The sequence below is a fragment of the Trachurus trachurus genome (assembly GCF_905171665.1).
Source record: "Trachurus trachurus genome assembly, chromosome: 9".
Classification (NCBI taxonomy): domain Eukaryota; kingdom Metazoa; phylum Chordata; class Actinopteri; order Carangiformes; family Carangidae; genus Trachurus; species Trachurus trachurus.
Window position 1 is genome coordinate 24,090,490 of NC_139895.1, and position 27,740 is coordinate 24,118,229.

The following is a 27,740-nucleotide window of genomic DNA, read 5'->3' on the forward strand; positions in this document are numbered from 1 at the left end:
TATTATTACTATAATTATTTATTCATGCAAATCTCTTCCACAAGTTTAAATGATAATTATAGTGTGAAGAATTCTGCATATGATCCTATAATTAGGGATTATATTGAAGACATAGATTGTCTACATTCACACTGCAGAATAAAAGAGAACATATTGTATTCCACAAGTGTATAACAATTTTAAGCACCTCCACAGTATTTGCTTTCCCTGAAATATGCAGGCATGAGTTCGACTCTCAGCTTCTTAATTTTCCATCGTCAACACATCATCCATAAATAAATAAGCAGAATAAGTAAGGCTTATCTTTCAATAACACAGAAAGACAGAAAAGTAAACTACATCTCTTGCCACCAGTGACTGAAAGACAAGGGGCTTCAGCTTTTGCTCCAACCTGTTGCCTGCAGCTCTCCTGATATCAGCAAGAGAGGCTGCTGCAGCCCTGTACCATCACTGTTGTTGTGGGCAATTGGAATGGACATGTGTACTCTGTTGAAGGGCTGTAAACAAGATTTTCAGCATAGCACTGGCCAGGTCAGGTTGACAGCACGGTCTTATCTGATCCCAAACCAGAGAGAGGCAACAGGACAAACCAGGCAACCTCAGTTTGAGCCCTAGATAAGGAGATGCTAAAGACGGGTGGAGAAGAGCAACAGACAGGTCCCAAAATGGACAAATTCATACTTAATACTTGCTTTTTGACATTGACTGCTCTGTATTTCTGTCAGCTCCAGCTTTGTATTTCTCCTGTGTGTTTTTCTGTTGATGATGTTTCTCTCCAGTCAGAATGCCCCTTGCCTTCATGGTGTGATGTATAATTCAAAACCTCAGTACTCACACTACCCATAGGCATGCATTTATGATTTCACTGTATTTTCCAATATGTTTGCTTTGTGTACATGACAATACAGATGTGTTTTATCCATAGGAAACTGTATTTTCACTCAATATTTTATGAGACCTGTTTAAACCCGTTTGAGTTTGTGTTTGTCATTATGTGGTGTTAAAGTAGTGACTCACCTTGTCCTTCCCTTGTTTCTCATCTTGATATATATTCCACCTCTCTCCATCATTACTGTAAGCAACTTTGTATGAGCCAACAAACTGGACATGGCCAAAGTCTTTAGCTCCCTGGGTGATGATACCTGTGACCTTGGTTGGCACAAGCAAGTCCACCTGAGAGAGACAGAAAAGAAAGGAAACAAAGATATAATTTATTGATAAATTTCAATCCAGGCAGCATCTGTTTTTTTTTTTCTTCCTTTTGACGTTATTAGAGGATTTACTGTATAAAGACACAGGGCGCAAGAAGTCAGTTTCAATTATTCACAGAGTATTGAACAACAAGGCTAAGTCCACAACCTTGCTCAGCAGAACAGAAATCACACACTGCAGCAGCTTCTGAGACTCAGTCTGTGCCATTTGGGTTAATTTTTAATACGCCCTCACATTTGTTGCAAACAATTTGCAGTGCAAGGGTACTGGGCGGTCAACACAGAGACTTGTTACTTGTATTGACGTTTTAGGGTTCAATTATGCTTCATTATTTAGAAAAAGGAACAACACTGCTGGGTTGAGATTAAGTTGAACCCACAAAATACACGACAAGAATAAGCTTCATAGCTCCACCACATTTACCTCACCTACATATTCTACAATTATGATTAAAATAGGTCAGGTGTTTTCTAAGCGACTTTACCGGCATGTTATTCAAGTCAGATGAATAATGAACAGTCACATGAAAAAAAGAAGTGCATCCCTTGGAAATTATTGACTTTTTCAGCTTTTTTGCTAACATTTTATCTGCTTTGATGAAGAGGCTACAGATAAAGGTGAAATACTTCAACAAAACAACAAGGAAAAGCCTTTCTTTCAGTTAAACTTCATTAGATGTAATGCACTTGGTCTCAAAAATGAATGGAAGCCATTTTAGCAGAAATCACGTCTTGTTGGATTTTTGCATAATTGTCCTCCAGACATCTGCTTGCTGAAAATTAGGAGTGATCTTGCATGTAAAATTCCTTCAGTTGCAAAATGTGTGAGGATTTTCTTCTGCACTTCCTGTTTCAAATACCCACAAAACACAGATTTCACTGGGACTGAAATCTAGGCTTTGACTAGGCCTCTGTGTAACCCCCTATTTTTTCTTCTTTCTGAACCATTCCTTGGTGGATTTGCCAGCATGCTTAGGATCATTATGCTGTTGAAAGGTCCACTTCTGATTCAACTTCAAATTTCAGGCAGATGGTCCAAGAACTTCAAGAAGTCTTTGATATGAAGCTGAATTCAGAGTGGAATCAATAACTGCAAGCTGCCCTGTCCCTGAGGCAGCAAAGCAGCCCAAACCATGACATTTCCACAGCTATGCTAGTTCATATGAGGTTCCTCTGTTCAAAAGCTGTCCTTGGTCTTTGATTCATCTCGTCAGAGCATGTTATTCCAAAATGTCCAGCTTTTGCCTATATGTTCCTTTGCTCTTGTGTTCTCTTTGGTTACCAAACACTTTTTCCTGTCATCTCCCATGTAGGGCAAATGTGTGCAATCTCTTTCTGATGGAAGACACATGGCCTTTGGTAGAGACAGTTCTATAAGGGTGCACTCACACTAGGCAATCGTACCGTGCCCAAGCACGTTTGCCCCCTAAAGTCCGGATTCTATTGCTAGTGTGAGTGCAAGTGTTCCGTGCTTGAGTACGGTACACTTCCCTGGCCTGGTACGGTTGGAAGAGGTGTGCTTGAGCATTCGGGCTTCAGCACGGTACGGAACAACTGGCCCTAGTGTGAGTGCGAGAGTCATCCTCAGATGTTGGAATGACATTCTGGGCTTGAGCTACACCACTTGTAGATGATTTCCCTTTCACTAGAAAGATTGGCAGGCTGATAGGCATCACATCTTTTTTTTTTTGGAAAGCCGTGAAGAGGTCTTTAGATCTTGGAATGTAAACAGCACATTTTTTAAAAGCTGCCAAAAGAGCATCAGATTCTAAATAAATAACACAGGTTCTTCCTTCTTTCCCTTCTTCTACAAGATGCATATTAGCACCTACTGTAATCTGGCCTCTGGCTCTGGAACATTTTAGGTAATTATTCTGAAGATTTAGAAATGCACCACTCGATGCTATCAATTATTTACATCTTTTTGCATTCTTATAGATCAACATGCTCTTTGAAACAAAGTGAATCACATGGGAGGTTATTGAAACTTCATGTCCATTATTTTGTTCTTATTTACTGTAAATGAGCTGTTTTTTTGCGTGTGTTTTTTTTTATGGAGACACAAAAGGTCCAGAACAGTAGGTAGAGTGAGTCGTCCAATTACAAGAGGCTTTGTGGTTCGAATCCCGCTCCATCCCAGTCACTGTCATTGTGTCCTTGGGCAAGGCACTTTGCCTCATGTGAATGCATATGAATGTTTGGTGGTGGTAGGAGGGGCTGTTTGGTGCACATTGGCAGCAACGCTTCTGTCAGTCTGCCCCAGGGCAGCTGTGGCTATAGATGTCGTTTACCACCACCGGTGTGAATGTGGTATGAATGAATAATGGTTTTTGTAAAGCACTTTGGGTGCCATGAAAAGAGCTATATAAATCCAAGCCATTATTGTTATTAATAATCTAGACTCCAGTGTTAATTCAATGCATTTAAAGGTGTGGTAAATGAAGGGATTTACTTACTGTACTTTTAAATGATTATATAAATGATCAAAATGCCATAAAATACATTTTTTTGAATGTATCAATGCCTGTACATTGTACATTCAACAGTCATCTACGCTGTTCTGCACCTTTTGCATCTCCATACTAAAAGACACACACGCACACACACATACAAAAAACCCAACTTTAATTAAAAAACAAAAAAACAAAATTAAGGACGTGAAGTTTCCATAACTTCCCATGTGATTCACTTGTTTAAAAGAGCATGTTGATCTATAATGATGCAAAAACATGTAAATAATTGATAGCATTTCTAAATCTTCAGAATGCTAATTACCTAAAATGTTACTATAAAACTGTCTCACAGATGTGTGTCTATGCGGCACCAACACACAAAAGGAGGGAAAAGGGTGCAACTTGGCATTTTGCTGTCACTTGGGAAGATTGTGGCAAAATTTAGAAGCACAGACGGAGCACCAGAGAGAAACACAAGGATGCAGATTTATTTCCTCTGCTGAATAAACGCAGCATCACGGCAACAATACATCACACTAATTGGCCTGGTCATAGGCCAACATATACTGTGTCACATGGCTCTGACAAAACGAAATAGGGCCCTGTGTACATTAAACAAATGAGCAAACAAAGTGAAATAATGCATGAGCTATGGTTCAGGTTCACTTCTGGTCTTGACACACTGCAAAACACTGCATCTCAGCACATTGCACCACACTTTTATTACCTGCAATATCTTACAAACCCTGAAACAATTATTTTTTCCCTGAGCTGTGATGTGAATGGGCCTGCTCTCACTCTTTCAACTCTCATAAGGGTTCAACAATGCTTGAGAGCTTCACTTTCCTTCCTTCTACTTAAAGATTTAGGACTGTTCCCTGGGTGTTAGAGCGGCCTTCTTAAATGTAGACCCATTGCTGTGTACATTAACAGGCGTAGAGCTGGGTCCTAACTCACATGTAGACAAAGTCATGCCTGAGTGATTACAAAGCTAATTCTTGGGTTCCTGAAAGGCGTCCAAGTGGGTAAACTCCCAGTTCGCCAAGTGTGAGATGTTAGGCCAATGAAAGTGCAACAAAAGGTCTTGAAGTTTGCATGCACACATAATTCAACTCTCAACAATGCTGTGGTTACAGGTATGCAATTACACAGATGCTGCTCACAATGTACAGTATGCATGCTTCATTTGTTGTGAATACACTATTCATGGGGTTTCTCCTCCCAATGGAAGCTGTCGCTGCTTCTGTTTTTGTGTAAAGTAGTGCACATTTCTGTTTGTGAAAGCAGCTGTAGCAACAATGTGGAATATATTCCTGTGATGTATATGATTACCTTTAAACAACATCGCTGCTATAATGACAAAAACGCTGAGACCCCTGGTTAAAGGGGCCCCAGAAAGAAACAGTGGCGCCGGCTGCTTGGTTGATTTACGGAGGCATGACATTTCGCATTGTGGGGCTTTGATTATGCTCCAGTCGCAGAACGTTGAGGTAATCTCGCTCTAGCCAAGCAGTCAAGTCTGCCACCAAAACAAAGGCACGCTTGAAGGGGGAACCTGTAATTGCTGTCACAGGTAGCGGTCAAAAAATACGACCGCCCCCAGCGACGTCAGCTCCCAACACTTTGATGGCTCAAACTGAATTAGGGAGCGAGATAAGCTTGTTAAAGCTACGCCTCTCCTCCAGCCCCCGCCTTCTGTTCTTTCTCCATCACACTCTCAACCCCGTTCTCTCTTCCATGAGCTGTTAACCCAGACAAACTGGAAGTGTGTGAAGTCTCTGTAGCAATCTCTGAATGCTTGTGGCATAGTTGTTCCAACGAAATACAACATGAGAATCAATTTAAGGATTTTGTTTGCTGTGTCTCTGAGATTTAAAAACAAGATTCATGTAACTCTAATCTACGCTTCCAGTTTCCCCCAAAATACAGCAGCACGTTGAAAAACGGAAGACATGGTCAATTACTTATTTGTACTTCTCTTTGATGGCAGCGCACAAAGAGGCAACATTTGTGCACGGCTTCCAGACAAACATTCATCTCCCGTGCTCATTAACACTGGAGTTGGTGTGTAAATCTCATGTCCCTATTTGAAGTGGCTTTGCCATGGCAGGATAAAGAGAGTAATGTAGCGAGAGGCAGCTTTATAAGGAGCCAAATGAGGCCCAGTTTCCTATTTTATGAATACAGAACATGCATACACAGCATCCTGCTGACATTCTCCCAGCAGCTGTGCTAATTTAACTGTGTGTAAAACAGACATTTAATCTTCACAGCCTGCGTTTGTGTTTCTGTGACACATGCTTTCCTCTTAGGGTCACAGTGCAGAGTTCAGAATTGTGTTCTCACACCTCACAAAGCCACAAGGACAGTGCTACGGCCCATCAACGCCACAACAGGCTGCTATCATTAAAGCTTGAAGCTGGTGTGAGAGCATGAAAATCACCCGGGTGCACTGCTCTTGTCTCCTCAGGCAGTCTTAAGAAAGCAACAGCAGCTTTGTCATACACCAAAACACCACAGCGTGCCCAAAATCTTGCCAGGGCAAACTTCATGTGATATTGCTCAACATGAAATAAAATGGCCATACCACCATAACACATACACACGGTGACTAACCTGCTAAATCCTCCAGCATCTGCTCTGGTTAAAGCTCCATTAGAAGAAAAGAAAGTCTGCATTAACAACTAGAGGTTTTGAAAGAAATGGGTATTAAGGCAGTAAAGGGAGGGTCTTATGGAAGATGGTATAGACATACTGGGACTGAAGGATCCAGTATTTCTGGGCTTTACCTGTACGAGACTAAGATTTATGTATTTTCTTCCCCTTCTGCTTTGATTTCGACCTTCTTAATTTAAATCTTTTTTTTATGAATCCCCCTATATGGAAGTGAAATACTACTTTGTTGCAGAAATACAGCAGCAATCTATGTTATTTCTGTGTACTTCTGTGAGATTCAGTTGAAACATTAAGAGTAAATACATCTAAGCATCTGTAAATGTTCTAATGCTATCATTAGGCAACCAGCAAGGTTGGTGCAGAGGGGAGCTTCACAGCCTCTCGGTGTGTAGTAAGAAACCTCAGTCCCAGTTGAATGGACTTTTACATGAGATTTCAGATGCGCTTGCTATCTCAACACAGTACTTGCCACATGCCAAAGCTCAATCCTCTGCTGCTGCTGCTGCTGCAACCATCTTCACAAAAGCCCCTTAACCCAAAAAGCAAACCCAAAATGACTAAAAGAGACGAGGGATGAGGCTGAAGGCAGACAATTTCCAGATAAATGGCTGACTGAGTGCAGCACTTCTCTACTGAGTGCAAAGAAAAGCCTGTTTGAGTCATGACACCTTTCTGAGTTTAAAAATGTGCCGTTCCACACACAGGCAGCTAGCTGAACCAATTCTATATGATGAACTAGGGTCTAAGTCTCACTGAGCTTGAAAGGCTGTTATGTGACATGTATGGCTTTTTCTGTGTGAAAGCAGACTGTGCAGCACCATGAAAGTAAAACATGACGAGATAGAAAAGTGTGCTGCACACAATACTCTGACCAAAAAGAATTCAACTGAAACTTGTAATAATTAATTGTGTTTGTTTTGTTCATTAGTGCAAACAAAAGCCTGTAGCCCTTCATAAACTCAGCCCCTGGACAAAGAACCCTAATGAGTTATTAAAATGGAAAATCTAGGGTGCTGATTATGAATAAATGGGGGAAAAAAGGGAAGTTTTTAAGAGCTACACAAAAAAAAACTAATACCACATCTCAAAATTTTTACAGCACACACAGAAATACATGATTTGACATCATATATTTTATTTGCCTCAGTTTCAAATTAATTATATGGAGAAGGGAGATAGTCTGTAGATCTGTTTAGAAATGTATAGTTTAATTTTAGGTTTAAATAATAGCTTGACTAAAACTCATTGCCACTCACAAAATAGATCATCTTATTATCCACAGACTAAACACGCTGTTTATGGATGTACAGTTGAGGATGGGATCCGACCAATTTGAACCATCTTCCTCTGTCTCAGGGATACACAGAAACACACATGCACAATCAACCTTCTTGTCATTCTGTTTCTTAACTGACCCCATACAGTTGCACATAGTCCCACCTTTGATATTATTCCTTTCAATTTCTATGTGGCTCTCATGTGGCAAACACACAATCTCATTTCTGATACTTTTGTTTCCAGTGTCAGAGGGTCTAAATGTCCACTGAGTACGCCCACAGTGCAAGGAAAGTGTGTGTCAGTTGCCTGGGAGCGTTACGGAAAGTATAGTGGTTCCACTATCCTTGATGCTAATGTCGTGGAGAGAAAGCATCATACTGTGTTACTGTTCATGTGACCTCTCCAGCATCAACTTAAACATTTTCCTTTTAGTTTGAAATTTGGCTCGTTCACAGCATTTTTGAAACCGCTAAATGTGGGATGTGAGTCAAACACTCTGCTGAAGGAAACATCTCAGTGTGGAATGAGCTGTCCTGACATGAGGATACACGTCTTTGTTACACAGAAAGATGACTTTTGGCAGCGCATTACAGGAGTCAGCTGGTTGGCTGGACGAGGCACATCTTACAGCCAAAATGCTGAGGACATAAACAAGAGAAAAGCACTGTGCAGTGACTGATAGTGAATTGCAAAATGATGGCAGGCACACAAATATGTGAACAGTTTCACATGGTATGAATATTGCCGTGCATTACTCCGCTCTCTTATGCACTCTAGTCTTCATGCCAGCACACTTTCATTAAGCAATGTGCATTTAACTGAAATTAATGTCTTGCTAATTCTCTCTTAATATGTCTACACATTTTCCATATTCACAGTATACCTGTTGAGAAAAGTATAACAAAGACCAGAAAAATACCTTTCAAGAACTGTATGCTCATAGTTCAAACTATTTAAGCCAAGCTAGCAGCATGGCTGTGGGAATAGTGGAGTAATTCCTACATGTCCACAGTCATGGCCATGTTATATAGAGCAGCTATTTGTGGTGCTCAGCGGACTCATTGTATAGAATCTAAGATAAGATAAGATAAGATATTCCTTTATTAGTACAACAATGGGGAAATTTGCAATTGATGACTGCAATTTGATGAACGATTAACTTCTTATTTACCTCCAACAGCATGCCACATTTTTTATTTATTTAGTGAAATACTATATCTCAGTGTCTCCTGAATGGATCGGTGAATATTCATTGTCCTCAGAGGGTGTGAGGGTGTCATCTTTTTTTTTTTTTGAGAACTTTAATGGATCATTATAGAATCAGGTAAAGATGTTTAGGTTTTTGAACAACTACCTTCAAAACTAATGACATTACCCATTACCATCAGCCTCAAGTGTAGATTGTGTTTAATCTTGATTACATGCTACATCAAGGTGGTAAACATAGTCATCTTTGTTCCTGCTAAAGATTAATATGCTGACGTAAGCATAACCTATGATAATCTTTGTGAAATGGTAGAGGAAGCATGGGAAGCAAACTGGTGAGGCTGTTGTGTGCAACTAGTACTGTAATACAGCCTGGATTGAAAAGTGACCTCTCCCCTGCTTATTACAGTGTCCACAAACACCTGCATGGTCAGCTTTTTATCCCATTCATAATTAAACAGCATAGCTTAAGTGCTTTTAAATAGAAAGTGCACATTAAAGTATTATTTAATTCCTATTTTTTCCACCGACACAAAGGCAGCCACTAATCAAACCCAGTGTCTTGAAGCACAAACATTAGGACCTGAAATTCTATTCTGGTAGGACACTCAGAGCACGCAGACATAAAACAGATGGAAACTCACTTCAGCATGTCAAGTTATGTCTAAGTGGTTGCAGGAACCGAGGAAGGGAATTGGCCATGGCAAAAGGAACAGCAAAGTAATCAACCATGGTGGTCTGGATCATTTAAAGCTATTACAGCACGGAGAACAGCATCTGTACAACCAGTGAGTTGCATACCGTGTCAGTATGAGTGAAGTGAAGGATTCAGATGCATATGCGTAAAAATGGCCTTGACACTGCGCTAGTAAGGGACTAGGGGAATTTCACACTCTGTTTAATGTTCACTGTGAGTAGACATGTGATGGACACTGATAAAATCTAAAGTAGTCTGTCTCTCTGTGTGATCTTGTCTGGAGTCAAATCTGTAATTCATGCTGGAGGAAAAAAAACAACAGCCCTCTCTCAGAATATTAAGCAGGTGTGGAAATGTGAAACACTTTAATGATCTAAAGTCTGGTGTTCCTATTCCAACAATGATGATACAGGTCTTTTTTTAAAGGTCCTACAAAATAGGTGAGTTAAAAATAAAATGTTTTATGACATTAGCTGCTACACTACAGAGCTCATCATACCTCACTCCTCTCTCCCCTCTCCTCCTTCTCACATGGTATATAAAATATTCATATCAAATTTTCACACATGTGCGCACATACACACACACTGCACAAAAAACACGGTGTGCTTCACACGCAATAAAAAAGGCAAGAGATCAACACTCTGAATCTGAATTAATACCTTGGACAATTAAGAATTAATCATGATTATGTCGTATGCAGCACTGCTGCTTAAGTGCAGTCCATATTCTCATGAGTGCAAAACATAAAGATATCTGACAAAAGCATATACAAGTGGGTAGGGGATGTCCTGTGTCAAGAGATGGCTTAGAGACACCCTGAAAACACGAGATATACATGCACAACACTGGACCCAATCTCTGCTGCACTGATTTAAGCTCTGGCGCCTTCACTTCTGACAATTCCTGCAGATCCCACGATTACAGCTAGCAGTGCTGCAGACTCATGAATCAATCATCCCAAGATAAAACAGATAAATGCATCCTGCGTTAGCTGAGAGCAAGAGAGAGAGAGAAACAGAGGTGGAGAGAGGGAGAGGGAGAGGGAGATGAAAATCGGGACATGGTGTTGAAGGATAAGATGGCTTCCTTGGATAATGAAAACAAAAGAGTATCATTACACAGGTTCCAAGCAAACCTATACATTTAAGGATATAGTTGGAGAGGGAACCCTAAAAACCACCCAACTGAATCAGGGAAGCAGATGGATTTACCATCCCCTCCGTAACTTCATTTGGAAGCTAATTGAATCAGCATACTAGCTTCAGGGAAATTGAATAAAATAGAGCAAAGAAAGAGCCATATTGGACAGGGTTAAAATGAGGCTCTGACGATAATGCCTTAATGAAATTTACATCAGGCATGTTTTCAAATTAGTGTGGATTCTCTCTAAAATTCTTCTTGAATTCTTGGATAATGTTCTCAAGATGATTGAATTAGCAATAGCTGTGGGCAGGAGTTTTGAGGCAATGGGCTGAATTCATGTCTGTTTAAATTAGAATACATTTCACAAGATGATGAGAGTCTAACTGGGTAGCGAACATTTAGATATCTGGTATCAGACTGGCACCATCTGATAAGCTTCTCTGTAGAGGACTCGTTAACCACCCACAGCAGTCTGGCTTAACACGATCCTCTGTCTCCTAAAAACTTAAGTCACACTATCATGTATATTTAACATGGCATTGTACATGGGCAAACTTGCAAAAACAAGTGCTGGCTGTGACAGTTTCAGAAATTGTTACATCTCTTATCATAGCTTACAACTTTTGTATCAGTTGATGATGCCATAGCTGCTGTAGTGTGGGTTCAGACTTATCTTTTGTAGTTGTGTGCTCTGTCTCTCCCTCTCTCCTTCTCTGTGTCCCCATTGTGCAGATATCTGTGACTCCAGATACACAGTCCAGGTCTGACACAACTGTTATAATTAACATTACAGTGCTGCTATCATTGATACATTTATAATTCGTATGTAACATCAAACCATGGGTAAACCTATCTCTCTCATCTTCAGCATGTTTCTCCTCCCTCCTCTCATAGCTGCCAACTACTAGTCTGGCTCTTTTGGAGGTTTATACCTGTTTTTCCTCTCCACTCTCACCAAGTGCTTAGTAAGTGTGCAAATGTTTGGGATTTGCCTTTCTCTGTTAAGTATAGATAATGTATGTTATAATTTGGCATTATACAAATACAATTGTACTGAGTAGTACCAGAAAAATACAACACCCTTCTTGCATGACACAGGGAGGCGGGAATTCAACTTTAAACTACATAAATCTTAATTGGTTTTTTTTTTATTTACACTGACAAATTGATGGCTTAATGGGAAATCCAACTTAATCCTGCCTGCATTGTGTTGGTTTCCAAACAGCATCATTTTAACTGTGAAGGTTGAAGTGAAACAAAGTTTACATGCACGGACATGTAGGTGCAGCATAGATTAGAAGGTATGCTCAAACCAGTGTTTCATACATTTCATACTTTTTCCAGTATCACAGCTGTGGCTAAATGGTTGTGTGCTTCTCACTGATTGCAACAGAAACCACCTGGAGACGTTGTCCCTCTAACGTTCTGTTTCTTTAATTAGTTCAGCAAGAATACTTGGCTGCAGGTGCTGTTCCTATTGATTCAGCTTTGTGTGTAGAGTAGTAGAACAAATAATGATAAAACACAGAGCAGCCGGTAGAATAAAGCATGTGTTTAGTGTGACTACAGCTTTGAATAGTCAGATCTGCAGGGACAATTAGCACCAGATCAACATGGCGGGACAGTAATATAAATGTTGGATTTAAGATGATATCCTCTGTGCAATGTCTGGTTTTAAGGACTGTGTTTCCCATTGGGCAGAGGATCAAGCTTGAAGGACGCAGAAGACAACTCACCCTTGAAAGTTCCCTATAAAGTCTTACTGTCCATTTTCCCATGCAAGCACTTTCAACAAAGTAGTAGTCTCTTGTTCTTGAAATAAAGACATGATCATTGCTATTCCAGATGATCAAAATCCCTCTTAAATCCTTTCATGCAACAATGCCTCTACACTCTCCGAGGCAGCTTTTCTGTTTTTAGAAAGGACACGCTTCATCTTGGCAGCATAAACACTCAAGAAGAGATGATAGTTTCAATGGGACAAATTAAAGCCATTCTTCTCTGTGGATGGATGAAACAAACACCCTGCTAATTCTATTGATTAAAAGAAATAGAGTTTGCTGTCAGCGGCGCTGTATTTGAGGTAGCAATTTGATTAGGAAGCTGTGCTAGGAAAATTTGCTGTAATGATAACACCCGCTTTGATTACAAGAAACGCATGCTCACGGGCAATGAACGGGAATCAATCTTGCATTACGTCTGCTCACTCTTCCTCCTAGCCTTTGCTCCACATGGGACAATAAAATATGTGAAGTGTCAACATGCACAGAGGCTTTAGTATCCAGTGGCACGAGGCTGGGGCATATTCATTTATTTTATTTGGATTACACCACTAAAGAATTACACTTTTTGTAATTATTAATTACCACAATATTAAATGCTTAAAGGGTGATGAATACTTTTTAATACAATTAAACTAAAGTGCAGAAATGGAGATGATGAAAAGTATGACTGATACTGAAACTGATTAGCTGTTTGAGCCGTGAATTATCATTTCTATGACAACATAGATTTCGCATTGGCAATATTTTCCACATCAAACCTCACACACACACACACACACACACACACACACACACACACACACACACACACACACACACACACACACACACACACACACACACACACACACACACACACACACACACACACACACACACACACACACACACACACACATAAATATAGTCTAATTAACTGTTATATCTGAAGTGCATTTAATAGTTTGGATTAATGTTTTATACATTTAAATGAAAGAATAAATCATTATGTACATGTATTGTTAAATAAGGAAAGACATAATGGTTGTGAGCTTTCTTGTAAAAAAATGTAGTTTTTATATTTAAACTTATTATTGTTGTAAATCTTGAGAATTTTAAGCACAGTAAGAGCTACAACAAGAAATCCATTAACATTGCTCTTTGCAAATTTGATTTCATTTAAGATTTGCTCTCTGCAAAAACCATTTCACTGATGTCAGCTGTCCTGACTTCTGGTTCTGCCTCCCTATCTTCCTGTGCCTCTTCTCATCAGAGGGAATCACTGATGTCCACAGATTCACCTCCTGCTGTTAAGTTCATTACTGGTCATTACGTGTTCTGTTCTGGTTATGCTACATTATCTTTATCTGTGTGCACAGAGGTCCTGTTAATCTTATCGATCTGAGTTAATTTGATGGCTTTAAAAACAGAACTATTACTTGCCTCTATATTTACAATGTTGTTTGAAACACATACATGTTTAATGTACATGTACAGGGCCAGGCAGCAGACACTAATCTACTTCAGTCAGTAAATGGACATCGACCACTGATACTGTAATTTGCTGTGAGTAACATGAGAAAGAAAAGGCTTCATCAGTCACAGAACAAGGACAAGGTAAGGAGTAGAAGGTGACCTAATGCAGCTATAAGTTGATCATCCTTGTCTGAGCATCGGATAGCATCTGTCTGTTGAGTTGCTTTACTGTGCCTGAACATGACAAGTCTATACCATACCATAGTACACTGACATTCAGCCTGTAGACAATCTGCTATGGTACAGTATATCAAGTGGAAACCAGTGCGATAGATGAACAATCTTTAGGGACTGTTAGACCTCCCTCTTTGGGATTCTCAGTTGGCTAAAGCCAGTGTTACTGAGCTAAATCTATCTAATATGAGATAGTATCTTCACATTTCTCCATCACCTTTTGAAATCCCACGTCTTCAAAATACTTTTTCCCATGACAGACCAGGTACTATTCCTCCATGTACAGACTGTATCATTTGGTAATAAACAGTAACAGTAACAATGAAGCCATTTTCTGCAACATTTCTATCATCCTATGTTCATTCATGAAAGGAATAAACAGAGTGTGATATATAAACCACACAGTGTTGCCATCTACTACAACAGGATCTCTCATGCACTTGCTGTATTCAAGAATGTGAGTGTGATTCATGACATTTTCTAATGCTTTGGCTCAGTGTGTCTGGATGCCATTTTCTGCAGGTCCCCATCACACCCAAGCTCAACATGTGATTTGTCAAAACCAGGAAAGTATGAATTCAGTGTTTTGACCACCTCCTTGCTGGGCTCCAGCCATGCCTAGGACAAATGGATTTCGCCGATGTCAGAAATAAAAATGGCCGCAGCCTAGTTCTGTCATACAGTTTTCTGATGATTGCTAACTTCTACCAGCAAAAGCTACACTTTTACGTGGCAGCGCCATATATTGCTTTTACACCCGGCTCAAATTATTTCTTTGAGTCTATGGGGTAGCAGTGTGTTTGTGTGAGGGGGAGCTCAGGCAAAGTTTCATCAGAGAACCTACATTGATCCACCCCGACTCCATCATGGTAGTCATTCATTATGAGGGAAGGACCATTTCCTCAACAATCAGAGACTCCATTACTTTGCATGTTGAACTAAACAACTGTCACCAGTGGAAATAAACCATGATATTGGCAATCAAGAGACATTTGCAGGTTAACTGGTGCCAGAGTAACACTGACAGGAGCCTGTCGAGTGCTCTGCTAGTGTTGTAACAGCGCTGACTGTGATAGGTCACATTACTTATGTCCCTCCACATACTCTCCCACTGTGGTTTCTGCTTGGTCCTGCATGTTCCAGCAGAGAGACCCTCTGTTCTCCGACATGCATTCAGTACCTGCTAGGCTGCAACAACTTACTCATCAGCATCTGCCTATGCAAACTTCTACTCTGGCAGTAGTCATTTGTTGATTGTTATGTGTGCTCTGTTCTGCATTTGTTAGTCTACATACATTTACTAAACTTCCTGGGATTCTGTCATTTCACTGCACTGCCTTCAATAATACAAGAATACAAATAATACAAAAAATTATATATTTAGATGTTCTAATATCTTTAGAATGTTTGGTGACATTACATTTCTCATTTAAACATAGTAACCACAGACCCTGAATTTGTATCTTAGTGTTTCAGGTAGACTTGCATGTAAAATACAACATGGAGGCGTTTGGTCTACTTATCCGTGACCACTTTACTTACTTACTGTACATTACCTGCTCAGGCATAGAAATGACGTGTCTGCAAAAAGGATGTCATGTTGCAGCTGCATTAGCACCTAAGTCAGATTGTGCACTGATGTGTGTTAATGACTTTGAGCCAAATTGCATTTTAACACCAACATGTGACTTGCACAAGGGCTACTGTAATTCTTTCAAAGTTTTCACACCGTTTTTTTTGTAGTTCACTCTGAATCGTATGAGGCAGAGGTGATTATCAAGGTGCCATACTCAGAAACAACACATATTTATCATTTAAAGGAGATAATTGTGTGTGAAACCTTGGAGACAGGGGATAACAAATGAACTGCCAGAGTGGAATTACTTTCATAGCTTGTAACCTTTTCAGGCCACAAATTAATTTAACAAATTGGAAACCAAATGTAGTGGTGGATGATAAATATCTACACACCATACACCGCTATGGCATGGTATTGAAAAAACAAAAACAAAAAAAACGTCTCATCATTACTTACTGTACACTTGTACACTTGTACATGGCAAACATAATGAGAATTGGAATACTGGACCACATTACACTGCACACATGTTACTGTGTTTATGCCTAAACAATAAAACTGGTTGTGTTTGCAAAGACCTGGCAAGGGTTCTTGGTCATACAAGACTCAACTAGCAACTCCCCCTTCAAACAAGGGAAATAAAGGAAACAGTGTATGGCAGTGCAGTTATACAGTGATGCCTAAATGCTGTGTTACAGATAGGGAAAATTACCTGATCTAAGAGGAAAAATGTGGGGATAAGAAACTTGCACAGTTTTCCTCTGGTAAATACCATGTGAGACATGTGCAACCTTGAATATCTGACATTTGTTGTTCGCCGATGTCCTGCTAACAGCTTACTGTCAAACTGATCTTTTTATATGTCACTGTATTGCAAGTGTGACAGTGTTGAATGCATAAGTGTGTTATACATGACTGTGTAACTGTGTGGTTGTGTAACTGTTACACACATGTACTGTTTATGAGAAATCTCCTCTTCACAACGTATCAGAAATTGAAGTGAAAGATGTGCATTTGGAAAATGATAAATGTTATAAAATACAAAACAAATTCAAGTCAGTTTTGCAGGCCTAATGTATCTATGTTGAAAATATCTCACTCATTCACGGCATCGAGGTCTGTGACTCTGAACAGTTTGGTACAGATCCAGATAACAATGTGGATCTGACATACAGTACATGACATGTGTAGGATTGCTTGGCGTTAGCAAAGGAATATACTCTACTGAGTGCCACTCTACTTTCAGAAAGGTTTTCAGGCTGAATTGCTCTTTGGAGTCACTGTGCACAAAGCCATTTACCCCCCTAATGAGACTTAGTGGAACACTATCAAACTTATGCAGCATAAATCTAAATAAATTTGACATTTCATTCTCGAAAATATGTGTCAGTGTATCAGCCGAGCCCAAATGGTTGTTGTTAGCTGTACCTCAAAGCACAGCGAAATGAAAGGATGAGTGAGTCCAGATGTCTGACTACAGTGTTTGCAATTCAGCAGACAACACAGAACTTATTTCAGGTTTTCCTGTTCCTCACTCTCTGTCCTTGGGGATACCACTGGAATCCACTTACACTCTGAACAGAATTAAGAGATTTGAGATGATGAGACATACACACTAAATTACATGCTTGTTTTTGCCTTTGTCTGATGTTAACCATAATCCACCAAAAAAAAAATATATATATATATATATATAAAATGTTTCATTAACAGGGACACTGTGAAATAGAAAAAGTAGCTACTGTCTTTCTGGCAATTTCTTTTTGCTAGGCTGACATGATAATGTGCACAATTAACTAATCAGCTTATGCCAGCTGGAACTTTTGGCAGCTCGGTCTGACAGCCTCAGCTCCTCTCTTGAAAACATCTTGAAAGATTCTGGTTCAGTCTCCCTCTGTGTAACTTTATCTTCAGCCAGGCTAGAAAAACCAGGCTTGGACACCCAAGAAACAAGTCCAGTTCTTGGTGCGTTTGCAGTTAACAGTGATTTGTCGGTAGAAATGTTCAGTTCTGTAGTATTTGGTCTGCTGATCTCAACATATTATTCAATGATTGCATTCAAAGAATTAATTATTTGATCCGTCTGTTGCTTTTGTGGACATGATTACTCAGTAGAATAATGTGCTAATCAGTGATTTAAAAAATACTTAATAGTCAGCATATTGTGTCTCTCGGTTTAACATTTCTCGAGCATGGTGGCTGACATAGGCAAACAGCATTCATTTGGAGAAATGAGCAGCAAATTCCCAAACGATGCAGACTGAAAGACACATCTGAAAATAAAAACAATTACAACAGAAGGGTGCTGCAAATGAAAAATAAATAAATGAATAAATAAAAACGACTGCACAAAGTCAAAACAAATACATCGACAGCAAACACACAAAAACACACAAATGGCGCATGTCCAAGCAAAATACCAGAAGTGCTGCAGTTCTCTAGGGGTGGCAATAAGTATTAGGCTACACCATGAGGACAAGCCAGAGTTTCGACTCTAGGCGCTAGGCCTACAATCAGACCTTTGACTTTTGACCAGTATGAGTAAAGAAAAAAGAGCCAACACTGTAAAAACTGTCTGCGTTCCATTTCTATATTCTTTGTTTTTACATCTTTTTTTGTTTTCATTTGCAGCATGTTTGCATTGATGTATTTGCTTCTTATTAAAGTGTGTTGTTGATTCTGCATTGCTTAAGAATTTGCAGCTCATTACTCCTAATGGAGGTAGTTAGGGCTATTGCACCACATTTCATTTCTTGTCAGCCAACATACTGTACATTAGACTACTGATAATAAAATATTTAAAAGGTCAAAGCACAAACTAAAATGCACATGTAAAACAACGACTACGACAAAATAAATGTGCAAAATATACAGAGGGGAAGTCATACTTGACAAAACTGCTCAACACAGGCCCAAAGAGAAAGGATGTAGATCAACTGATGACTCCACTGTTTGCTATTCAAGTAGAATCTTGTCCAGTCCCATATATCAAGAAGAAACCCTGTTTGATATTTGGTGTCGGTTAAGAGTTTCCTGCTGCTTCCCCTCCGCAGCAGAGCAGTTGTCTTGATTAATAGGAATACTTAATTTGTCATTAAGGCTGATTAATTCCATTAATCTTTAAGGTTTAAAGTTATTCAGTAATGTCACTGAGAATCAATTATTTGCCATGGCAACCACCATAAAGACGACACTGATGGTTGGTGGGAGTTTAACACATGCATATGAGACGATCACTAAATTTGAAAAATCAGTCAGTTCCAACAGCTCCATTAATAAAAATCTGAAACTTCACCCCAAAGTATATTATTCTTAATGCATACTTTTCAGAAACTAGATATACTTGTGTGTGCAGAAATGGGCCTTGGCGGTGGAAGCCATTGATTTTCTCACTGCGTCTGTATACCATCACCCCTTTCCTGCCGGCACAGCATGTAATATGAGACCACAAGTTTTCCTTTACCCACAGCAATCAATTTTGCTTAGCCGAGCTCCCTGTCCTGGATGGGGCCGGGCTAAGTACCTGTCTCCTCCGACACACAGCCCCTGCTGCATATACCCTCACCCTCAGCAAAAAGCTTTCAGCGTAATAAAAAACATATCTGACTCAAGACCCCACCAATCTAATAACAGCCAGACAAGTCAGTGTGACTACAGAGTGCTAACTGTGTCACTGCTAGGGAGGCGGTGTGTGTGCGGAGTGAGAGTGCAGGAGAAAGGCCAAGAAATCAAAGAAATCGCTCTGATCTTCAATTCCCTGAGAAGATGATCCACATCACAATTTCTTCAATGTTATCAGTTCTATTGCTTTAAGACGTGGTTTCTCACCCTAAAAGCAAAGAGAATTTATTGCCTTTTATCTTAAAAGAAAAAGGGGAAAAAAATCCAATATATGAGGTCATACAAGAGGCCAAGCTGGGCACGGTTGTGTCCGATTGATATGTATCTCAAACTCAGCTTTGATCAGTCTCACATGTTGTTAGGCAAAAAGACTGAGTTATAAATGTTCACTTAGAGGCATATCTTGTCCCTTACAGGATACATTTTCAGCCATCAGTTACAGTAATGAAAACAAATGGATTGGCCGTTTTTATAGAGATAGGAAGCCTGGGCTGCAGCCAAAGATAACAAGGCTAAACTCTTGCAACAGAGGCAGCGTGGGTGTTGGATTCAAAAAGACTGGCATGTAAAAAAATAAGAGATGACTACCTATTACTGACTGTTTCGAGGAATGATACTGAGAGCTGGCTAATAGAGGACAGATTTTAAGATATAATTCCATTCACAACTGACAGTGTACCCATCAATGAAGTGTCTCTTTATGAAATATAATTGAATCCATAGGCACCCATCACCATATACACACAATCAATTATTATGCCAGGGAGGTAAGAGCTAATCCTTCAGCAGAATGAAAGTCAGCTACAGTATCTGCAAGAAGAACTGTGGCTGTTGTTGTTGTTTTTTTCCCCCTGCAAATATATTGATCTTATCTCTACGGTAGCTACAACAGATAACAGGTTTAGCTCAGATAGTATCTTACCTGTAGCCACTGTGACTGATCACTGTGTCCAGCTGTCCAAGCATTGACCTTGCCCTGTTTGTCCAAACGGGCCTTCCCAGGCTCCCAAGTGAACATGTCCATGTTGAGCGTCCTGAAGATGCTAGAGCCCATGACCTGGTAGTCTTGGATATGGCCCGACTTCATTCCCAGTGGTTCAGAACAGCCTGAAAACAACAAATACAAACATATTTGCTCTAACTGTATTAACAAACAACTGTCTATTTTCAGTGTTGTCACCTCCTACCGACTTTGTGTACACAGTTGGATGGATTGAGTTCAGCTCACTCACCTGTTAACTCGCAGCCGAGCAGCTCCATGCGTAAGGTGCAGTGCCTCCTGCAGACTTGGGGGTAGATGCGCACGTACTGGGCTTCAATGGGAGGGGTGAAGGAGTTGGCTGATGGAGCGTTGTTATCGACATTTCCTCTGAAAATCTGTTGCAGGGGATAAAATAACAGCAGATGGGGGTGGGGAGGATGGCGAAGCAGATCAGTTTTACCGTAATGTGGCAGTCTATCCGGCGCTGTCTCTAGTGTCTACTCCACACTCAACAAATTGCTGTCATTCAAGGTCAATGAGCTAGAATTACAGGGGAAAACAGACAATTTCTCGCACCATTTGAGCCCGTAATTCATAAGAACAGTGGTGTGTTTTAAATTAGTGCTCCAATTATATCGCCATACCTTCTGGAGTGTTTTATCCAAATGACCTGAGATAGTCTGACAGAAACTCTTTGATTTGAGTAACTGATGTTCTGGATAAGTGAGGTAGGCATAGAGAAAAGGGCAGAGGAAGAGAAAGCTACACAGGCTTTAAGCTGTGTGTTCATTCAATACAGGAAACGGGAGCAGTCAGGGGTGGCAATAGGTCAAAGTATAAAAAAACAGGTTGTATTAGGTCAAGGATCAGGGAATACAACTACTTCAAATACACCCACAGGCCCCATTATATGGGTATATTTCTCACTCTGCTCAAAACTCATTTTTTCACTTAATCAAACACAGTCTTGCTTTCTTAAGCAGCCAAATTTTGACTGAAAGCTAAACACAAGACAAACAAGCAACAACAACAAAATCATAGAATATTCAGGTCCAGGCGTATTGTTCTCTGTAATAAATTTGAGAACAAGTTTGGAAGTCAGGGTCATTCGGAGCTCAGCCAAATGGAGGACAGCCGTGGTTTGCTGTCAGGAATGATAGAACGCTGTGTGGCCTATTTGGTGGCTGTTCATCCCCAAATAGTATAAAAATTCAATCTAGAACTCATAAAAGTGGAGGGGGTAAGGGGCAGCAAGATGGGCCCGGTGTGTGCTAGCTAATTAAAAAGCCATCTCATCACGTCCTCCACCCTGCCCTTGACTGAGTGCATAGTCTCTAGTCACAGTGTGTTCATGTGGACGAGTGTGCGTCTGTGTGTTGCAGAGTGAGAAGCTAAAGGGAAGGAGTGGGAGAGATGACAATGGGTGTGCATGTCTGTGTTTGCGTGCCCACGTGTGCGTCTCACCATATCCTCATCTTTGCCCTTGACTTTGTATGTTCTCCATGTTTTTCCGTCATCACTGTAGGCTACTTTGTAAGACTTGACGTACTCCGGGCTACCGATACGCTTTGCACCCTGGGTAATTAGGCCTGTGACCCTCATTCTCCTCTGCAGGTTTATCTGTGGAAAAAAAAGAAAAGGTAAAATCAAGAATTTCAGCTTCATTTTCAGACACTATAAATGTGTGCATCTGTGTACGTGCGCAGTGTGCGTATGCAAGTCATGGGAATCAATTCACTCCCTTGTATCTTTTCTGTCAGGACCATCCATCTTATTCAGAAAGTCTGTGATCAAATGGAACATTTAATCAATCCTCACGCTCCAGATCCATTCTGTCAACCCTGTGCAGACTGTCAATATGGTGCCAATGTAAAGTGGCTCAGAGAGCCAAGAGGAAAAAAGAGAGCTTAGAAAGAGGAAAGTGATGAATGCTTCGATAGATCCTGCTTAGTGCACACATCACACGATCAGTATTATCTAGGCACAATGGATGCGTTACACACTGGTCTGAGGTTTGCTTTGACATGCGCTTCACAGGTCACTTTGATAAAGCATATTTTACCAAGTTTGCACCTTTTCCATAGATTTCTGTCTCCTGATCTAGCAAAAGTGTGTTTAACAAGGTTGAGATTGGGGGATGGTTTAAATATCTATGTTTCATTTATGTTTCTTATCTTTACATGTGTTTTAGTCTCTTCATGATGATACATTTAGAGTTAATAGGTTGACGACTGAATTATTGAGTCTTTAACAAAGTTTTTTTTTTTTAAAAGACAGCTCCAATATTGCATCCTTGCTTTTTATTTCATGTCTTTAAACTAAGTGGTCAGCATTATTGTCTGGTCGACACTAATGATTTCCTAAAGATCCCTCCATAAAGAGCCAGCATTTCTCCCTGAAGTCATTAAATTGCACAAGACATGATGATCTCAATGATTAGTTTCATGTGTCCAAATGTATATATTTGTTATAATTATTTTGATAAAGATTAATGCAGGTTTAACCCTTACATACTGTTTAAATTTGATACCTTCACAGTATGGTTCGGGTCAATTTTGACCCGGACCAAGAATTCCTTCATAGTAAGTGTCTATATTGAATTTTAAACTACAGATCTATTTAGAATGTTTAAATAGCCTATGACACATACATTAATGTATGATTAAGTGTTAAAAAAAAATTCAGAGAGCAGGGAGAGTGCATTTTTTAAGTTTTACAACACTCGTTTTTGGAGAAAAACTTCTACTATTACACAGTATTACATCCTGTTCTACATAAGACATAAACACATAAAAGCCACAATGATTTAAATATATTTCATTGAATTTTAAAATGGCATGAACATTGTGGAACTGTTGGAATTCATAATATGACCATGTTTAACCACTGCAACCATTACATGCTATATGTTATAAGCTAAATGCTATATCATAAGAAATCATAATTATCAATATTAATTCAACATTTACCACTTAGAACACATAACATTAAATAATAAAATGCTTATTATAAAAAAAATGCACTCTCCCTGCTTTATACATAATATGGTTTTCTTTGGCATTGTCTTCCTGCTCTGGCACATCCTCCACCAAATCACTATCAACCTCCTCCTTTTGGAAGATCAGATAAAGGGCCTGTTGTACCAAGTCTTGCTGCCATGATGTCAGTCACTGAAATGGCAGCTCAGGAACCTCTATGTCATGACCCCCCACCACCACCCTCCCAACGCAAATTGATTCAAATTTGTTACTTTATAGATTATTTTATTACATTGCAGGTGCAGGTGCTTGCAGGTGCAGATCTCGTGTCTGTGTCAAGGCACCCCTTGACCTCAGATGACCTCTGTTCCATTTGTGCACCATACTGTATGATCACTACTATGCTGTTTTACTATTTCACTGTTTCGAGGTTTCCCCATGCTCCCTCAAAGACCAGCAGGTGTCTGTCTCTGTGGGAACCTGGGCAAATGTGGTGGGAACACAGGCAGTTCTCGTGACAGTGTCAAAGTCCCCCTTGAACTCTGTTTCTGTCACCACTGTCCCATAAATTATACACACAAACATGGCCTGTACAGTTCCCACAGTTTCAAGATTCCCTAAAACGACAATTTTCCTTGATTTGACCCACACTGGTGGATCTAACATCCATCTAAACAGATACGGGTCAAATTTGACCCGAAACATCCTCAGTGTTTGTAGCACCTGTTCAAAAGTATACAATTTAAAAATATTTTCATTTTTGTGTATTTTGGGTCACTTTAGGAAAAGTCATAAAATTTCAGCCTAAAAGAATGATGTTTAGGGTATTTTTTCTGCTGTCAAATGTCAAAACGGGTCAAATTTGACCCAAACAGTATGTAAGGGTTAAAAAAAAACAACATTATTAATACAAGAATTCATCCATGACTGACTGGAGTCTCAGCCTATCACATTCAGGGTGGTTGGTGTGGGGAAAAAAAAAAAGGGGGGGGGGGGCAATCTGGAGAGATATTTTTTTTTAATTCTTCTTAACAGCTGATGGCAGTTGATGACAGTTCACTTCACTTTGACAACATGAAGAAGCCTGTGGTAAATATGGAGTGTTGCTGTGTTGGGTTACTCACACACTTCAATCACATGCACACACACACTCGTGTTTTTTTTCTAACACTGAATTTTAAATATTGATTTAAAAAAAAAAAGGAGGGCAGGATAACACCAGGTAGTTTCAGGTACATAATATTGCAGTGCACCTTTGATATCCTGTGACAAATAAAATAAAGTGATGACTATTATTCATTAATTCATTTGGAACTACACACACCAAACTGCTTGGTTTTTAGGTGAAAACAAAAACTATTTGGTTCATCTTACTCACCCTTTGGAAAAAAATATATTAAAAAAAACATAGCTGTGTATTTCTCCATAGCTGCAGAAATGAAGGGCAGTGGTAAAACACTGTTAAGCAGAAGCAGAAGTAAGCGATCCGGTCGTTTTGGCTAACTTCGTTAGTTAGCAGCCCCCGCCCTCATCATGGATCTATTGGTCCTCGTCCCTACGTCACCACATTCACGCGCATCCCTTGGCTGCACACACAGCCCTTCATGCCGTTCTGTCTCCTCATTGGATAAAGCTTGTAGGATACAAGGAAGTATACAAGACGTGTGGGGACAGACCCGTGTTTCGGACCCAGACACTCTATGTAAGTGATTGCTGTCGGAAGATATAACTATTTAAGACTTATATTAACACAAATATTCCGCTTACTTCTGCTTTAAGCAAAGGACCATTAGGCAGGAATAGCCAAATCCAAAAAAGAATTACAGACTAAATAGATGTAGTTAGGTTGGATTTCTTTTTTCTTTGTTTCATTTTTAGAATGATGCATTCCACAACAAAACCCCTAAGTTAATGTGGTAATGAAATAATTAAGTCTATATTTGTGATGCTGAAGTCTGTTTCTACTAAAGAACATTAACCATTTTAAATCCTGATCCTCGAGAAATAGAAGTCTAACTTCACTCACAATGTGACCATATTCAGGATGGTATTCTGGGGGCTTGAGCTCATTTTCCGGTGCTAAAATGGTAACATTACTATGAAATAAGGCAATTTACAAGTAAAATATTTGAGAGCAAAAGCTCAAACCGATAGGCAGAGCCCACTAAGTTATACTCTCCTTTTCTGTTAATGAAAAAGAAACTCTAAGCTGTCTCCTGGGGACATTAGAGATTAGAGTATTGGCTCTTACGGGTCTAGCACTAGGAAAGAACTGTTTTCTTCAACCTTGTCTGAACTGTCAGAAACTAGTGGAGTAATGTATAATAATTGCATTGCTGCATGGATTTCTTTGCTAATGTCCATTTGTAGTGACAAGACTCAATTACACATATTTTTCTACATACTTAAGCCGTCGTATCAAGTTAATTATACATAAGCACCCCTCTTAAAGCCTCAGAGCTGCAATGACCCACTCTTTCTCATTCACAGCATTTCTTCGCTCTTCTCAGTTTTCTCCATAGAGATAGATACTTCTCGTACTAATTAGAGGCCCTGTCACTAAAAGGCCACTGCCTGGGTAATTGGGGTGATCCTTCACATTTTTAATGACCACTCAGAAACACACCTCTGTCACTTCAGCGCTAATAGTGATGCATTTATTTGTCTGAGTAAGGCATCTTTAGAAACATCCCCAGTGCACAGACCTTTGTTCGCTGAGATTAAAGGAAAAACAGTGAGAAACAGTTATTTTAAATGGTGTAAAATGCACACAAGGGTGTATAAAGATTGTAATGACAAACACATTCAGTTTCTGATCATTTGACCAAAGGAAGTTATTTATGTGCCTGTTGATATACCATTTTCCTAGTACTATTTCACAAAATATGGCAAACATTCTTGGATAAACATTGTGTGTCCTTAACAGACAGATGCTCTCTTGAAGTTTGGTTCAAAACTCTGCACTCAAGAGAGTTATGAAGAAAACTGCAAAGACAGAAGTGCAACGCAAAGTTTAGGGTGAACTCTTACCCTTTCACCCTTTATTTTTTCTCCACACACGCACACGCACACTATAAGATCTATGGTACAAATGCATCAGCCTCTGAAAAAAAGAACTTCTGTTCTTGAACTTTGCAACACAAAGAAAATACCACTTGTTAGCATGGTGTGATTTTATCTGTTTCCTCTCTGAAAAACATTCACTACTGTGAGACAATGTTCAGCATACAACCATCAGCAATGTCCTGAAACTGCCTACAGTATACTGCAGCTGCAATTCAGGAAAATACAAACATTTTTTATACCTTAGGCAGCAAAATAAACTGTTGAGTTACAGTGAACAAAGCTACAGGCTGCATTAGCATGGTCATAGGATTCCAGTTTTAATAGTCCTTTCATTTGGTTATTAGAGGCAGAGTATGACTTATGCAACATGACCAGAACTGAATTTAGTTACTGTAATGGCAGCTATTTTTTCAAGTATTCTTTTCAGTCAGTTTTCAAACAAAATAGCTCCAGACTTAAAAGGACAGATTGTAACTTTTTTGGCTTTTTATTATTTTAGCAAAAATCAAATATTGCTTTCATAAATACGTATTTACCTAAGTCTAATCACAACTGCATACAAATGAAAGCTGTCTCGTAGCTTAGAATGAGTTGTTTACAAATACTGTACATAGGAGGCCGTTGCACCCACCGGAGGCATCGCCATCTTTGAATACAATACGCAAAAGCAGACAAACTTGGCTCAAATGCTCTATTGAGTGTCTGTGACAATGAAAGTAAAGTTGTTTTTTTCTGCCGTTATAAAATACTCATGGTGCTACAGCTGAGCAGCATTAGCAGCTAGATCTTACAATGTTGAGCTGTGTTTATACAAAGTGCAGCCAAACACCAGGCTGAAGAGAGAGGGACAGCAGAGGCTCCTCTGACGGCTGTGGAGCTGCAGCTGAACTGGCTGGAGAGCACAGCGACCCACATCCTTTTCTTTTTTCTTTTTTTTTTTAGCAGCGCTGTTGTTACAGCTGATCATACTGCATCTATGTCCGAGTACATTTGTCCTTTTCCTTCATGGCAAGGCAAGGCAAGGCAAGGCAATTTTATTTGTATAGCCCGTTTTTACAAACAGTTTGTCTCAAAGGGCTTTACATGGCATCGTAACAACATCCTCTGTCCTTAGACCCTCACATCGACTGAGGAAAAACTCCATGGAAAACCCTTTTAACAGGGAAAAATCAGAGAAACCTCAGGGTGAGCAACAGAGGGGCCGAACTGCGTAACTGGCACATACTGTAAGTCCTCGTGTGTAACTTTTTGCTGTGAAATATGACTGAAGGCACGAGTGGAAGTCTGCACATGTGTTAAAAAATAGTAATAACAAAAAAAAATGATAGTAATTGGTCAAAGATATTGTCATCAGTTAGCGGTTAGTTTGCAAAT

At 39.7% G+C, this 27,740-nt stretch overlaps 1 protein-coding gene across 1 annotated transcript in view; it reads right to left on the reverse strand.

Annotated features, from left to right (window-relative positions):
- The window catches only part of edil3a (EGF-like repeats and discoidin I-like domains 3a), a 109,338-nt gene that overhangs the window by 8,477 nt on the left and 73,121 nt on the right, over window positions 1-27,740 (reverse strand). The window contains exons 6-9 of the mRNA XM_083979727.1: window positions 21,787-21,942; window positions 20,573-20,717; window positions 20,263-20,447; window positions 1,018-1,173 (exon numbers count right to left, since the gene is read on the reverse strand). Coding sequence (XP_083835853.1) covers window positions 1,018-1,173; window positions 20,263-20,447; window positions 20,573-20,717; window positions 21,787-21,942 — 642 coding nt within the window. The remainder of the gene's footprint in view (window positions 1-1,017; window positions 1,174-20,262; window positions 20,448-20,572; window positions 20,718-21,786; window positions 21,943-27,740) is intronic.